Source organism: Tursiops truncatus, chromosome 11 (genome assembly GCF_011762595.2).
Source record: "Tursiops truncatus isolate mTurTru1 chromosome 11, mTurTru1.mat.Y, whole genome shotgun sequence".
NCBI lineage: Eukaryota > Metazoa > Chordata > Mammalia > Artiodactyla > Delphinidae > Tursiops > Tursiops truncatus.
The window spans coordinates 99,076,602-99,094,115 of NC_047044.1; the positions used below are offsets into that span (position 1 = coordinate 99,076,602).

At 54.1% G+C, this 17,514-nt stretch overlaps 1 protein-coding gene across 8 annotated transcripts in view; it reads right to left on the reverse strand.

Moving 5' to 3' along the window:
* TEAD4 (TEA domain transcription factor 4) overlaps positions 1-17,514 on the reverse strand; it is a 67,898-nt gene that overhangs the window by 34,620 nt on the left and 15,764 nt on the right. For all 8 annotated transcript variants that reach the window (XR_004529068.2, XR_012324562.1, XM_033867184.2 and 5 more), the window contains exon 2: positions 5,279-5,533. Coding sequence is in view for 6 of the 8 variants with exons in the window: in XM_033867184.2 (XP_033723075.1) it covers positions 5,279-5,533 (255 nt within the window). In the remaining 2 variants the exon portion in view is untranslated. The remainder of the gene's footprint in view (positions 1-5,278; positions 5,534-17,514) is intronic.

Below are 17,514 nucleotides of genomic sequence, written 5' to 3' on the forward strand. Positions count from 1 at the left end.
CCACAACTACTGAAGCCCATGTGCCTAGAGCCCGTGCTCCACAAGAAGAGGAGTCACTGCAATGAGAAGCCCGCACACTTCAATGAAGAGTAGCCCCCGCTCACCGCAACTAGAGGAAGCCCGTGCACAGCAGCAAAGACCCAACACAGTCAAAAATAAATAAATAAATTTATTTAAAAATATATATATATATAAGTAATAAATAAATAAAACCAAAACCCCGCAAAAGGTAGTATCATTATTATCCCCATTTTTCAAATGGGGACATTGAAGCTGAGAAGAGGTAAACAACCTGCCCAACTGGCCACTGGACAGAGTGGATGTGAACAGAGGCGCCCATCGTCAGGCCTCCAGAAGCAGGACGCCAGGGCTCCAGGCCAGAAGAGAGGGACACGAAGCACAGGGCGGCGGAGGGCCGAGGACCACGGTGAGGAAGGGGCAGCAGAAGCTCGGATGAGGCTCCGTGACCTGTCCCATCGCCTCAGTGACCAAAGCCCGACCTGGTCCAGCCCCTGCTCAGCCTCTCGTTATCTAGTGACTCACCTCTGATGGTCCCTTATCACAACATTTGCCCAGATCCCCACGGGGACCCCCAAACCCAGCAGGCAAAGCCCCACCTCTGGACCAAGGCTCACTCCCCCCCACCTTCCTCTGCCTGGCCAAGCTCCACTTCCTCCCACAAAACTTCCAAGATAAGCCAGCCCTCTGCTGACTGGCTCCATACAACTTAAGGGCCCTCAGTTTACTTTCCAAAGATGTTCCTCCTGTCTCTCCTTCAACCACAGAGAGCAGAGACCACGGCCCCAGCCCGGCCTGGTCCAGAGTGGTGGGGCCCTCGATGAGAACCGCCCAGCGGCTAACAGGAAACGAGGCGCCAGGGAGACAAGGGAGAAAGGAGAGGGCAGAGACTTAGGAGATTCAGAGCAACCTCCAGGAGAGCCAGGGCCCTGGCGGGCAGAGGCGAGGAACGCCCAGAGCAAGACAGAGCCAGCCCCGGGCCGCGGCAGCCGGAGGGGGAGCCAGGCCGCCCGGGCCAGACGGGAGCCACGCTCACCTCCCGCCACCTGCCAGGGGGGCAGAGCCAGGCTGGGCGACGAGGTCAGAGAGACCGGCAGTGCCAGGGCGAGGGTCACACCGTGACGGGGCAAAACCGAAGGCTGCCATGAGCCGGGGAAGGGGCAGCCTTGGCCCGGGAGCCGGTCCACGGGCGGGGAGGCTCAGTGCGGATCTGTCCTGCGCCTGCGTGTCACCTGCATGTCTGCTTGGCCCTGGTGGGTGACCCTGATCTGGGTGTGTGGGGGCCGAGCTGGGGGCAGGACTGACCCCTTGTCCTCAGAGACTCCGGGGCTCAAATCCTCCTCTGGGCAGTTTGCTCTTCCTGCCTGAGGCCAGCTGCCCACCTGGAAACCAGCTGAGGCCTCTGGATGTGGGGCGCAGGGGAGGGTAAGGACCAGGGCTCTCAGGGCACAGAGGATGGCAAGGGTGGGTCCCCGAGAGAAGCAGGGGTGGCGAGCAGCCTGAGGGAGACCAAGTCTGAGCCAGCTTGGCGGCTGGTCCCTCGACCGCCCCTCCCCCGCCCGTCCCACACCCGGGCTGAGCTCAGAGCTATATATACCCCCCAGCAGGGCTGCTCCGCTCTGCCGAGCCCCCATCCACTCCGGCAAGGCCCTGCCTTGGCTCTGCCCCTGAGCCGGTAAGACGAGACGGGGCTAAGCCAGTGTCTGGACCCCAGCGGGACGTGTACTCACAGAGGACAGGTGCCATGGGGGCTGGGTTGGTCGCCAGACTCCGCGGGGCACCCCCTGGTCCCCCTGTCCGGAGCCTGACCCACCTGAGCTGGGGCCAAGCAGGAGGCAGGCTGGCTTCGCAGAGCTCACCAGGGCCACTCGGGGTAATGGGGAGCGCTGACCACTGCCCCACCCGGCCCCCACTCCCACTTACTACCTGAGCGACTCTGGGAGAAGCTCTGGGCTTCTCTGAGCTTCTCTCTCTGCATCTGCACAGGCTGTCACCCCTCCCCCGTCACTAAGAGGCTCCTGGCCTCGGCCCCTCCCCCGTCTCTCAGCACAGGGAAGGAGAGCCGCAAAGGACGGCCAGGACGGTTTGCCAAACACTGTTTTCATCTTGCTTCCCTCACTCAACGGCTCCCCTCCTGCCACACACAGTTCCACCCCAAGGCCTGCTGGAAGTGCACAGCCTTGCCTGTCCCAAACCCTGCTTCAGTCACAATCGCCAGGGGCCCCAAGATCAAGTCTCTTAACCCTATACCCTCCTATGTGAATACGGATAGAAGTATCCACCCTTAACGACTGAAACAAGCAAAGCCACCCAGATGTCCATCAACTGGGTGAACCGATGAACACCATGGGGTCCATCATACGACGGAATGTGACTCAGTCTTCAAAAGGAAGGGCTGCTGGGCTTCCCTGGTGGCGCAGTGGTTGGGAGTCCGCCTGCCGATGCAGGGGACACGGGTTCGTGCCCCGGTCCTGGAGGATCCCACATGCCGCGGAGCGGCTGGGCCCGTGAGCCGTGGCCGCTGAGCCCGCGCGTCTGGAGCCTGTGCTCCGCAACGGGAGAGGCCACAACAGTGAGAGGCCCGCGTACCGCAAAAAAAAAAAAACCAAAAAAAAAAAGGAAGGACTTCTGACACCTGCTACGACACGGAGGAACCTTGAGGACGTGATGCTCAGTGAAACAAGCTGGACACAGAAGGACAAACACTGAGTGACTCCACTTACGTGAGGTCCGTAGAGGAATCACAGCCATAGAGACAGAAAGTGGATGGTGGGCACCAGGGGCTGGGGGAGGGGGGAGTGAGGGTTTAATGGGGACGGAGTTTCAGTTCGGGAGGATGAGAAAATTCTAGAAACGGACGGTGACGATGGTCTCACAACAACGTGAATGTACTTCATGCCGCTGAACCATACACTGAAGAATGGTTCCCACGGCGCCGCTCAACACTGCCTGCTGGCTCTCCACGGTCAGCGCCTCCTGGGCCTTCCCCATGGTTCCCACGGCATATTCTACCACCACGCACAGAGAAACAGCTGGCCACGGCGCCGCTCAACACTGCCTGCTGGCCCTCCACGGTCAGCGCCTCCTGGGCCTTCCCCATGGTTCCCACGGCATATTCTACCACCACGCACAGAGAAACAGCTGCCCACGGCGCCGCTCAACACTGCCTGCTGGCTCTCCACGGTCAGCGCCTCCTGGGCCTTCCCCACACGGCAGCACCCTCGGCTTTCTCCCTATGCTGAGCGCCTCTTGCCCACCTGTGTTTGCCAGACCATTTGTCCCCTTAAAGCAGGAAGAGGAACCCTGAGAGGCGCCCGGCCACTGATCACCGCCCCACCCAGGGACAGGACAGCTCTCCAGCCACACCCGGGACCCGCCCTACCCACCCCTCCCCCTCACACCTCAGCTCCTGACCAGCACGCACCCCACTCCCCACCAAAGCGGCGGGAAGAGCCCAGGATACCAGAGCCCCCGCCTGCCCAGCTCCATCAGCAGCCCCACCCCGGACACACAGGCGCTCCGTACACGGCGGCTCTCTCCTCCACGAAGCTTCCGTAGGGACCAAAAGTAAGAAGCAAACATTAGAGCAGGAAGTAGTTAAGCAGGGAGGCCTGGGGGGCCCGACCCGGGGCGTGGAGGCCCACAGAAGTGGGGCCCCAGCAGAGCCACAGCAGAGGGGCTGGTAAGGAAGGATGAGAGCTTTAACTGCTGACCAAGGGGCAGACCCAGGGTCTAGCTCGAGAGGACCCTGCTTCCCCAACAAGCAGGAGAGAAGGAATCCCTTGGCCCTGCAGGGAAGGGGTAGGTAAAGGATGAAGTGGGCGGGGCTGTGCAGCTCCACCGACGCCCCAGACCAGTAACTAAGCAGATTTGAGTTTGGTCCATTGAATTGTGCTGCTGTCCCCCCAACATTCACGTCCACCCAGAACCTCACAACGTGGCCTTATCTGGAAACAGGGTCTTCACAGACGTAATGAGTTAAGATGAGGTCATACTGGATTAAGGTGGGCCCTAAATCCAATGAGTGGTAACCTCGTACAGGTGTCGTGCAAGAGGAGGACACAGAGACACAGAGAGGATGGCCATGTGACAGCAGGGTCGGAGATGGGAGTGATGCAGCTACGAGCCATGGACACCAAGGGCTGCCACCCGCCACCAGAAGCCAGGACGCAGGCACGGAACGGATCCTCCACGAGGAACCAACCCCAGGGACCCCTTGAGTTCAGACTTCTGGCCTCCTGACCCACGAGGATACATTTCTGTTGTCCAAGGCACCCCTTAAATTTGTGGCAATTCTTACAGCAGCCCTCGGAGGTGAGCTGGGTCAACCCCCATGGGCCCCCCACACAGCTGACAAAGCATCTGCGCTGGGGGAGGGGCACCCGTGAACGGGTGGTGGCCTGGCCTGGAGCCATCTCATGGGGGGGCAGGGCGAGACCCTCTGCTGTCAGGGACTTCAGCCAGTCAGAGACCCCCTCAGCTGCCCAAGACCCACGTTTCAAGCTGAGGGTCCCGGCGGGCTTTCCAGTGTCAATGGGGGCTGACCTGAGCCTCTCAACAGCCGGTTCAGTGTTCGTTTTGCTCCCCCCAGATACCCCCTCTTCCATCCAAAAGTCCACACAGCCCCGGGCAGACCGCTCAGTCCTTCCCACGGGGCTGCTGGACATTGTGTCTCTGTATGTTCCCATCCTCAGCGGCTCAGGAAGACTTCGCCTTACCTGATGGCTCTCGGCTGGAGAGGACCGTCCCTGAGGGAAGGGTCCTCAGCCTCTCCGGGGACACGCCTGTCTGCCTTGTGTACAGTTACGTGTGCTCACCCTCACCGAGCTGTGAGCAGGGTCTAGATCTGCCCCACCCTGCCTGACACACAGTAGGCTCCTGCATGGGGAAGGGAGGGAGGGAGTGAGCCAGGACAGCCTTCCTAACTGCCTACACAGCCAAGGTGGGAAGCTGGGAGATGAGGCATTTGCCTGGGGGATGGCTGGAGGGACTTACCCAGCCTGCCCCGGGGGGGATGTTCTACCAGTCTTCCAGTACCACATTCTCACCATCCTCCACATCCACCCAAAGGCGTCTCCTCCGAGGCCCTCCCATCCCTTGGGAGCCCAGGACAGAGTAAAGCAGCGTCCACCTGGGAGGAGCGCCAAGAAGTCACCCCGCTCCGTCACTTGGCAGGAGCGTGGTTGCTGTGCTGAGCCTGTTGCCAGGCCTGGACCGTGAGCTGGGGGGCGCTGCTGGCCAGGCCCGACAGCCTCCTTACCATACATCTTGCCTTCGTCTGAGAGGATGATCTTGCGCCGACCGCAGGGCGGGTAGATGGCCAGGGCCTCCTGGAAGCTCTGCTCGATGTCGGGGCTCCACACGCCCTCCGCGTCATTGTCGATGGGCTTGTCCAAGGCCTGGCTGCCCCCAGAGACGTTGCTCCCCTCGGGGGAGTTGGGAGAGCTCCACTCGTTGGAGGTAATGGTGCCGGCCGTGCCCTCCAAGGCTCCGCTTGGAGGAGCGCCCGTTGGACCTGTTTGGGCAGAAACCACGGCATTGGTGGGTGAATTTGTGGACCGGGGTCGGCGGGGGGAACCCAGGCAGCACCACCCCCAAACCAGGTGCTCCTCCTTTCCTGGCGATCAGGGCACAGGACCTCAAAGCGAAAGGCCGGGGATCCCAGGGAACGAAGAGTGAGGTGGAAGATTTGGGGTGTCAAGGGCAGGTTATCTCCCATCCATAGACCTCAGCTTCCCACCCTGTCCAAGGAGCTCGATGACCAGGCTCCCTCTGATCGTGGCTCTAAGAACCCAGATGGAGCTGAGAAGTTGGAGACGAGGACCAAGTGCCAGGGATGCTCTACGTTAAATCCAAAAGGGGCAAAAGGATGCAAAATACTGTGCACCGTTGGTGGGAACAGAAAATGGGGCAACCACTAGGGAAAACAGTATGGAGGTCCCTCAAAAACATCCAAATAAGAGCTCCCATATGATCCAGCGATTCCACTTCTGGGTATACACCCAGAAGAACCAAAAGCAGGGTCTCAAAGAGATTATTTATACACCCATGTTCACAGCAGCACTATTCACAATAGCCAAGAGACAGAAGCAGCCCAAGTGTCCACGGATGAATGAAAGCATAAACCAAATGCAGTATCTCTATACAGTGGAGTATTAGTCAACCTTAAAAAGGAAGGTTGAATAACATGGTTGGACATGTTATAACATGGATGGACTTTGAGGACATTATCCTAAGTGACATAAGCCAGTCACAAAAGACAAATACTGTGGGATTCCACTTATATGACATCCTTAGGGTACTCAAAGTGATAGAGGCAGAAAGTAGAACGGTGGTTACCCCGGGCTGGGGGAGGAGGAGGTGGGGAGTTGCTGTTTAAGGGGTATAGGGTTTCGGTTTTGCAAGATGAAAAAGTTCCGGAGATGTGTTGCACAGCAACGTGAATATACTTTTTTTTTTCTGTTTTAAGTTGACTTTTTATGTTTTATTTTAATTTTTATGGAAGTACAGTTGATTTACAATGTTGTGTTAGTTTCAGGTGTATAGCAATGTGATTAGTTATACATATACATATATCCACTTGTGCATATACTTTTAACATTACTGAACTATACACTTTAAAATGGTTAAGATGGGGCTTCCCTGGTGGCACAGTGGTTAAGAATCCGCCTGCCAGTGCAGGCGACACAGGTTCGAGCCCTGGTCTGGGAAGATCCCACATGCCGTGGAGCAACTAAACCTGAGTGCCACAACTACTGAACCTACACTCTAGAGACCACAAACCACAACTACTGAGCTCACGCGCCACAACTACTGAAGCCCACGCGCCTAGAGCCCATGCTCTGCAACAAGAGAAACCACCGCAATAAGAAGCCCACGCACCACAACAAAGAGTAGCCCCCGCTCGCTGCAACTAGAGAGAGCCTGAGCGCAGCAACGAAGACCCAACGCAGCCAAAAATAAATAATTTTATTATTTTTTAAATGGTTAAGATGATAAATTTTGCACCATAAAATTATGGTTTAATTTCAACCATAATTAAAATATGAAACATGCAGAGTAAAATTCAGGTCACCATTCTCTTACTCCATCCCAGCTCAGGCTCTTTTCAGAGGAAGATTCTAGCCCCGGCAGATTCTCACATGTTGGGGATATGGCAAGGTTGAATGGCTGGTACCTCCAGAAGGTGACAACACAACCTTATTCTAGTCACTAGCATGAGACAAACCCAGTGATCTCTTGGCTCCAACTGTCCAAGCTGTGGATTTCTGGACATGATTCTCAGGAGTTTGGGAAGAAGCAGTACATACGAGTACTCTTAAGGCAGCTTTTGGATTATGAGTACCAGGTGGGTACCATTTGCCTCCCAAAGCCCTCCCAAGGTCCCAGCATCCCTCCTCTCCCAGCCACCAAGCGCATCTGCAAAGGAGGACCCCCTCCCCATCACACATGTCACCCCCTCCCCCATTAGCCCTGAGGAGCAGTGTGGTCCAGCAGCCCAAACCCAGGGCCAGGAGTTGAAACACGAGCTCCCTCCTACTTGCCTCCAGGACCCTCTGAGATAAGACCTCCCCAGAGCACCCCTCACTTTCTCTCCCTTCCCCAGGCCTGTCAGAGGTACACACTGTTCACAGATAGGTGGGTATGAGGGTGAGCATGGTCAAGTGCACAAGGAGGAGCTAAGTGGGGGGCAGCACGTCCTGGGAGGGGCTGGAGGTTCCAAGAAGCTTGTCCTGGCTGCTGGCACAGACATGCAGTCGGAAGGAGGTTAGAACCACTGAAATGCAAAGTATGAATCCTCTCAGCTTGAGGATGGGGACACTGAGACCAGAAAGGCCTAGGGACGTGCCCGAGGTCATGCAGCAAATCAGTAGTGTAGCTGGGTCTGGATCTGCGCCCTCCAGGGTCCCGGGTCTTTTAGCATAACAAATGTCAACTTCCTCTCTGTGGCCAGTTAAAGTAAGTTTTTCCTGAAGTGTGTCTGAGGGGGTCACTTGATCTGGAAGAAACTAGCTTATTCTCTACCAGAAATTCTGGTCTTGATCCTATTGTGAATGTTGAAACATTTTTCTGTACCTTCCAAAACAAACTTCTTTAAAGAGTTCCTAACTTTAATTTCTGGCAATACGGTAGATGAGATGGTTTTTAAAACTCACTCTGTAAAAGAAATCTAGAAACGATAAAACATAAGAAATACACTTTTAAATACACAGCTGACTTCAGAAGAAAGTAAAGAGGCCCCAAATGAGACAACTCAAACCTATAACAATAGGCAAATGAGCTGTTACTACAACCCCAGGAAGCAGAGGATGAAGCTGATCTCAGTAATGAAGACACTGGGTTTTAGTGGCCACCCAGAGACCTTACACCTGAGAGATACAGGGAGGTTGGAACTGCGAACAATACCTCAATCCTCAGAGAAAAGCTAGACTAGTCACAAAATAGACTAGGAAGATTGCCTGTCTTGGCCTAAGCCCTAGGTATAAAAAAGAATTTTATTTCCTAAGAATTTGTAGCCAAGGGCCTGCCTTTAAGTGGATTTGAGATTTGTATTTTATATTACGCAGGAACCCCCAGCCAATTCACAAAACTAAATAGTGATCCCAGGCTGAAAATCTCTGAGAAGACAATCTTAACTCAGACTGCAGAGATCCAAAGACTCGCTCAAGAATCTCAAAATCCAAAATTACAAATTATAAGAGGAAACAGTCCACCATGATTAAGATTTGATGGGATTAGATCCCCCAAGAACTATAGATAATTGAACAATCAGATAAAACTATTATATAATTGTATTTAAAGTGATTATTGACTTAAGGAATTGGAAAGATGAGAATTAGACACTATCAAAAAGTACAAAGCAGACTGGGAAAAGAACCAAATAGAATATTTAGAAATAAACATTTTAGCCACTGAAGTTAAAAACTCAACGACTGAGAGTAACAGCAAATTAGACACAGCTAGAGAAAGAATTAACAACCTGGAAGATATATCTGAGGACATTATTCATAAACGCGTTAAAAAGAATGAAGATAAAGAGCAAGAAGAACACAATAAGGCAGTTCAACATACCTTCAATTAACATTTGAGAAAGAGTATAGAAAATGAAATAGAACAACATTTGAAAATATAATGGCAAGGAATTTTCCAGGATTGATGAAATACATGAATCCTCCAATTCAGGAACCATACTAAATCCTAACCAGGATAAATTCAAATAAAATGAACAGATATTATAGAGACACTGAAGAATACCAAAAACAAAGAGTAGATCTTAAAAGCATCCAGAGTGAAGGGGCAGATTACCTACAAGGGAAAGATTATCATACTGATTGTATATATTGATAGTGAACTTGTCAACTGGAAAACCCATGATAACATCTCCAAATTATGGAGAGAAAAATAACTGTCAACCTAGAATTAGAAACCCAACCTAAATATCATTCAAGAATGAACATTAGGGCTTCCCTGGTGGCGCAGTGGTTGAGAATCTGCCTGCCAATGCAGGGGACGCGGGTTCGAGCCCTGGTCCAGGAAGATCCCACATGCTGCGAAGCAACAAAGCCTGTGCACCACAACTACTGAGTCCGCATGCCACAACTACTGAAGTCTGCGTGCCTAGAGCCCGTGCTCTGCAACAAGAGAAGCCACCGCAATGAGAAGCCCGAGCGCCACAACGAAGAGTAGCTCCCCCCTCGCTGCAGCTAGAGAAAGCCTGCCCACAGCAACGAAGACCCAATGCAGCCAAAAATAAATTAATTTTAAAAAAGAAAAGAAAGAAAAAGAATGAACATTAAATAAAAGCATTTTCAGACAAAGATGGAGAGAATTTAGTAGTAATAGACCCTCACTGGAAAAACCAACAGTTTTGTTTCCTTTAAGAGGTATCTTTAAAAAAAAAAAAAAGGAACTGGTATGAAGAGATATTACATACATGGAAGAATAGTGAGCAAGGTGACTGGTAAAAATGAATGAATCTAAACCGTACTAACTACATAAAAACAATAACACCAGGGGCTTCCCTGGTGGCGCAGTGGTTGAGAGTCCGCCTGCCGATGCAGGGACACGGGTTCGTGCCCCGGTCTGGGAAGATCCCACATGCCGCGGAGCGGCTGGGCCCGTGAGCCATGGCCGCTGAGCCTGCGCGTCCGGAGCCTGTGCTCTGCAACGGGAGAGGCCACAACAGTGAGAGGCCTGTGTACCGCAAAAAAAAAAAAAACAATAACAACACTGAGGATCACTAAGTTTGGCCCCACAATACATACGCACATGCGAATGCAGAAAAACCGTATTTCTGAACCATAAGCTCAGAAGACGCATTTGATACAAGACCCATTCACAGTAAAAACTCCTAGCAAACTGTAGAAACAAAAGGAACTTCCTTAATCTAACAGATTTCTTCCCAAAACCTATTGTGATATTTTGATTTATAAGAAGAAGTACACATCTGGTCTTCGTCCTGTTTCTGACACAGAGCCCCCAAAATCCTTGAAATTTCCTAAGTGCTGAGAGCCATAAAGGTATCTTTTGTTACGGGAATGAGGTGCACCTGAGGATGGGGGCTGGTGGCCAGGAGAACCACCCAAGTGATCAGAGGGTGGAATTTCAGCCCCACCCACCCGACCTCTGGGGAGGGGAGAGAGGCAAGAGTTGAATTAATCGCCAACAGCCAACGATGTAATCAACCACACCTCAACAGTGAAGCCTCCATAAAAACACCAAAGGGGAAGGTTCTGAGAGATTCTGAGTTGGTGACCATGTGCAGATATGGGGAGAGTGACTGCCAACAGGAAGGGCATGGAAGTTCCACGCCCTTTCCCTACGCCATACGCATCTCTTCCATCAGGCTGTTCCTGAGTTACATCCTTTTACAGTAAACTGGTAGTCTGGTAAGTAACATGTTTCTCTGAGTTCTGTAAACCACTCAAGCAAGTTAACTGAACCCAAGGGAGGGATTTATTGGAACCTCCAATGTATAGTCGGTGATAACCTGAACTTGCAGGGGTTCAGTCTTGTGGGACTGAGCCCTTAACCTGTGGGATCTCACGCTACCTCCCGGTAGATAATGTTAGAACTGAGTTGAATTGTAGGACACCCAGCTGGTTGGTGAGGGGAAAAAAACCCATTCACAGGTTGAAATTGGTGACCAAAACTTTTAATGATTAAACACTAAAAGCATTACATTTAAAGTCAGGAATAAGATAAAGAATGCTGAGTTTCAACACTGAACACTCACACTGTAATAGAAGTCCTAGCCAACACAGTAGAACAGAAAAAGAATTGTGAAGATTGGAAAGGAAGTAAAAGTGTCATTACGCTAAGGAAGGATGATAGAAGATTGAAAAGATGCTACGGACAAATCATTAAAAAGTTCAGCAAGACCAACATATCAAAACCAATTCCATTCTTTTATGCCAGAAATAAGGTATTAGACAACATAATTTTTTGTATTCCAGATACCCCATTTGGAAACCAAAGCCATAATTTATCTAGTAGTGATCACAAAGATTTGTCACTTTACAGAGAAAATGGTAATTTCTTTGAAAGACGTACAATCCCTACATAAACGGAAAGGAAACTGTGTGTTTGTGCATGGGAAAACCCATCACCAAGAGGTTGAACCTCTCCAGATAAAGCATAAATTCAATGAGATCAGGAATAAAAATCTCACAAGGTTTTCCACAAAACTTAACACTGATTCTCAAAACACACGGATGCCCAAGACGGTTGTCAAGTCATCTAACGGAGCGCCTTCACCTTGGGTCAGACCCTTCCCATACATGTCTCCCATGGTTCCGACCTGACCTCTCCTCTTTAAACCCTGAACACACCCCTTGGGTGGGGGCGGGGGGGTCCTCACCCATGGCTTACCCCTCACTATGATCCCCAAACCTGAATCTTCCCTGGGTTTGGACTGCATAGCAACCAGTCACCGATTCCCAGACGTCTCCAAAGCTCTTCCGACTCAACACGGCCAAAGTCCCGTCCTTCCACTTGTGGCTGAATCTTCCTCCTGCCCCGTCTCTCAGGAACAGACACAACCGTCCACCCAGAAGCCAAAAAACCCGAGGAGTGCGTTTTGACTTTTCCCTCTCCTCTCCCATCAGCGATTCACGACCACACCCCGTCTTTCTCTCTTGGAGCGCTAACCCAGAGCTTCCCCAGGGCTCACCTGGACGACCGGCCAAGCCCCGTCCAGACTCCAGAATCTCTTCACTGCAGCCAGCGACGCTTCTACCGCACACGATCCTTCCACTTAAAATCTTCCCAGGGCTCTTAAATAATGGGATTTTACAGGCCCTTTATCCGCCGATTGCGGCTCTCCATCCATACCTTCCATCCGTCTGCACCACTCTCTCTCCTCCCTCTTCTTTGCACCCCCCTCCCAAGCCCCAAACTCAGTTGCCCAAATGATACCCCAAAATGCCAAGCTCTTCCCCCGCACAGGGCAGAGCTGCCGGTGACCTTCCTCCCCAACCCCCTTCCCCCGGCCAACTCCTACCCATCCTTAAGGTCCAGCCAAAATCTTTTCTTTTTTTTTTAATTGAATAGCTGATTTACAATACTGTGTTCGTTTCAGGGGTACAGCTGTTTCAGCTAAAATCCCCCTTCCCCTGGGAGGATGACCCCAAGCTCAGTCTGGGTGAGGCGCCCTCCGCGCTCCGGCAGGTCCCCGTGCTTTGGGCACCTCAGCGCCAGCTCCCAGGGTGACTGGTCCCCCTTAGCACACTGCAGACCCCACGAGGGCAGGGCTGGCCGTCTTTCTCAACTAAATCCTCCACACGCTGCACACGCTGGGGACAAAAGGGTGAACAAATCAATGGCTATTTGGTGTGCGTCTGTGAAGTAATGATTTCTCTGTGGGGAGTATGCACTGTTCTGTGTTTAGTGTTAGGAAACAGAAGGAAATCTCAGTAAATGTCTGGACTTGGGCACACCAGAGGGAGAGCTTGAGTTGTATGTAAATCCCTTCGGGGTTTATTCTGGAGGCTGGTAAATGAGAAGGTGACGTCTGGGAATCAAGACGCCGTTTCTGGCTCCAGGTCTACAAGCCGCTGTGACCGTGGACGAGTCCCTCCGTTTCTCTGGGCCTCAGCCAGATCACCTGTGAATTCTGTCCCTGGCAGGTCCCTCCTGCGCTGGCAGTGCCTGCGGCTCGCAGCCCAACCCCCTACTCTCCCAAGCGGCCTCTAAACATACCTTGCGGACTCTCGCCTGCGGCTTTGCTCAGAGGAGGCTGGAAACCGATCTGCCTTGGAGAGGCGTCCATGCGACGGTCGGTAAGACCAGATGTCAACTGCACGGGGCCTGACCCAGAGCCCGTGCTCGGGAAGAGCTACTCACTCACGTCACCCTCACTATTACTAAGCTGCACGTAAAGCCTAGAGCCCTAAACAGACCAGTTAGAGACATACACCTTAAACTCTAAAGCCTAATAATAATTAATACTAGCTAGTTAATAATATGAATACCTACGGCGTCGTGTCTCCTGGCTTCACCTAGATTTTCTTCTGGGATCTGACACTAAACACAGAAGGTGCCCCAGAGGCCAGAAAGTTAGGAGATGAAAAGGAGGGTGCCCCAACTTCCCTGACTCCACGTGGGCCCCTCGGAGAGCTGGGCCTGTGCTCCCTGGGCCCTTCCTTCCCCCGAGCTGGGAGCTGGGCTGAGCTGGGAGCTGGGCTGGGCTGAGCTGGGAGCTGGGCTGGGCTGGGAGCTGGGCTGGGAGCTGGGCTGGGAACTGAGCTGGGAGCTGGGCTGAGCTGGGAGCTGGGCTGGGAGCTGGGAGCTGGGCTGGGCTGGGCTGGGCTGGGAGCTGAGCTGGGAGCTGGGCTGAGCTGGGCTGAGCTGAGAGCTGGGCTGAGCTGGGAGCTGGGCTGGGCTGGGCTGGGCTGGGAGCTGGGCTGGGAGCTGGGCTGGGCTGGGCTGGGCTGGGAGCTGAACTGGGAGCTGGGCTGAGCTGGGCTGAGCTGAGAGCTGGGCTGAGCTGGGAGCTGGGCTGGGAGCTGAGCTGGGAGCTGGGCTGGGCTGGGAGCTGGGAGCTGGGCTGAGCTGGGAGCTGGGAGCTGGGCTGAGCTGGGAGCTGGGCTGGGAGCTGGGAGCTGAGCTGGGAGCTGGGCTGAGCTGGGCTGAGCTGAGAGCTGGGCTGAGCTGGGAGCTGGGCTGGGAGCTGGGCTGGGAGCTGAGCTGGGAGCTGAGCTGGGAGCTGGGCTGAGCTGGGAATTGGGCTGGGCTGGGAGCTGGGCTAAGCTGGGCTAAGCTGGGCTGAGCTGGGCTGAGCTGGGCTGAGCTGGACTGAGCTGGGAGCTGGGCTGAGCTGGGCTGGGAGCTGAGCTGAGCAGGGAGCTGGGTTGCGAGCTGGGCTGAGCTGGGAGCTGGGCTGGGAGCTGGGCTGAGCTGGGAGCTGGGCTGGGAGCTGAGCTGGGCTGGGAGCTGAGCTGGGAGCTGGGCTGAGCTGGGAATTGGGCTGGGCTGCGAGCTGGGCTGGGCCGGGAGCTGAGCTGGGCTGAGCTGGGAGCTGGGCTTCGTGGGCAGGGGGAAGCCGGGCCCAGACCCTGCCCCAGGAGGCAGGTTTGCTGAGGCCCCCGCACTGGGTCCGCCCGGAGGAGAGCTGGGCAGAGGGTCACCCGAGGCCCTGGGCCACGGGATCCATTACCGAAATGGAGCTGCTCCCAGCTCCGTGTGGCCTGCCATTCCCAGCCCACAGCCCTGCCCGCCTGTCCTGTCCACAACCCCCCCTCCGCCACCCCCGCCTGCCCACAGCCGGGCCTGGCAGGTGCTTCCCTCCCCAGGCAAAGCTCCCACGCACGCGGCCTCTGCCGCGGCTAGAAGGGATGGCGGGTAGGGTAAGCCAACAGCAGCCCAGTGAAGGGTCCCTCTGCGCCTCCTCCTGGTCCCCCAGCGACCCTCGGGGGCCCTGCCAGGAGGGGCTGGAGGGGACAGATGGCATCGCTGAGCCCGGGCCAGGTGCCACGAGCAGAGGAACAAAAATAATCCCTGACTTGGCTCCAGGGCTTGCCCTGGAGGCCTCCTGCTCTGCCCCACCCCACCTAAAAGCCCACCCAAGGCCACACAACACTCAGCTCCATCCTAGGGACCGCTGATGCCAGTTACTCAGGACTTTTCCAAAGAATTGGGAACTTACCCTGGCTTTTATCAAGATCTTTCTAATAATGAGAATAATAAGCTTCTCAAAAACACCTTCAGGGGCTTCCCTGGTGGTGCAATGGTTGAGAGTCCGCCTGCCGATGCAGGGGACACGGGTTCGTGCCCCGGTCCGGGAAGATCCCACATGCCGCGGAGCGGCTGGGCCCGTGAGCCATGGCTGCTGAGCCTGCGCATCCGGAGCCTGTGCTCCCCAACGGGAGAGGCAAAAAAAAAAAAAAAAGACCTTCAGGACAGGAAGGGAACTGTGATCCCCAGGTTATAAATGGAGAACCCAAGTCTCAAGGAGGACCAATATCTCACCCTGAGAGAGTGACCTCAGATCTAGTCCCCTGCCTGGTCCACTGTGGTGTCCTCAAGACTTGTCTCCTGCTCTCAAAGCCCACCCCTTTCAGTAGCCCTCCACGGCCATCGGTGATCACTCAGCCCCCCCAACTCCCCCTAACGCCTGGAGCCCCCAACATGCCACTCAGAACACGGCAACATCTGGTCCTGGAAAAGTGATGGCACCTGTGCCCACCTGTTTCCCCTGCTGGCTGTGAGCTACTTGAGGACGTGATTTTCTCCTACATCTGTGTCCCCCACCACTCCTGGCTCCAAGTTGGGGACTCAGCAGCACACGGCATCCTTAATTAAGGAGTCAATTCTTCCACTGATCCCCTTTCCTCGGTCAAGGACAAATCTACTACTCGTTTCCGTTTTATCACAACATCTCTGACTCGTTGGGCGTCAACACATGTTATAACCTCCTCCCCATGGCCCTGCCCCCAGACTGGAAGTGATGGAGACTGGAAGGAGCTAGGGAAGTTTATGGGACTTGCCTGGCGTCATCCAGAAAGTTAGGGAGGGACAATGAGGACGGGGCCTGAGGCTCCCGCCCAGTTACAAGATCAAGAGCTCGGGCATCCAGGCTAAAGGTTCCAGCCACACAGGACCCTTGGGACGGGGTTCTCACGTCCTGCCCACAGAGGCCTCAGCTCTTAACGCTGAGGGTCCTCTCCAGGAGGCCTTTGGAAGAACCACCTTCTTCATCCCAACAACCCCTATAACTGAGAAGCTGTAAGGAAAAGAAAACTTGGGGTTTCCTTCCAGGAACCCGTCCCAATCTTCCAGATACATGAAAATGTGGGATATGGGATATGGTTGGGGGGGCGGGGCGTGGAGACTAAGTAATCTGGGAGGAAGGGAGTGGGTCCCCTTCCGCCTCAACCCCAGAACGGGGATCCTTCAGGCTGCAGGACTCATCTATGAGGTCCGGTTATCAGGGCAGGTGGGGTCTAGTTTCTGAACCCCAGGTGCTTCGCCCAACCTGACTTAGCTGTTACAGAACCCACAGAGCACTGCACTGGACAGTGTGGATTTTCCTCATCCAACAGACTTCAGAGCTGGGACAAAAATGGCTCTCCCATCATTACCCTGGCTAGTCTCACCGGACCAGGCTCTGGAGATTGGATCCAGCTCTACAAGGACCACAAAGTACTGCACACGCTGAAGCAGACAGAGGCCCCTGGGGTGCCGGGGTGGGGAGGGCAGGGGCAGTCATCTCTGAGCCTTCGCTGGCCGGACCTCATTCCTTAGACAAGGACAGGAAGGGAGATCAGGAACAGTGGGCCCCAGCCTCCCTCCAGCCCCGTCCCCCTCTTCCCTCCAGCCTCTGAGTTCACGCACATTGTTTTCCGGCTGAGGCCAGGCCTCTGTACTTAATTCCCGACACCAGTCCAACCACAAACATCTACGGAGGGCGGAGGGAAATGGAAGAGGTCCGTAAAAGGGAACAAAAAAGTTCAGCTCTAAGAATAAGGTCTGAGGACTTCCCTGGCGATCCAGTGGTTGGGACTCCACGCTTCCGCTGCAGGGGGCACATGTTCGATCCCTGGTCAGGAACTAAGATCCCACGTGCCACGCTGGGAGGGAGAGAGGGAGAGAGAGAGAGGGAGAGGGAGAGAGAGAAAGAGAGAGAGAGAGAGAGAGAGAGAGAGAGAGAGAGAAAGAAGGGTCTGAGGTCTAATGTCTCACATGGTGACTACAGTTGCTGAATGTTCTCCCACACACACACAAAAGAAAAACATGTGAGAAGAGAGATGTGCTAATTAACTAGATGGAGGGAACCCTTTCACAATGTATACGCACGTCAAATCACCAGACCCTTGAAGTATCTTATAGTTCTAGATGTCAGTTACGCCTCAGGAAAGCTGAAATTACCTACTATATGCCAGGCTCGGGGTATGAGGTCACTAGGACACGGTTCTGCCCTCAACATACTTCAGTCTATGGGTCCAGGGGCCCCTGCAACGATGCAAGTACAGTCTACCCCTTATTATCCACAAAACC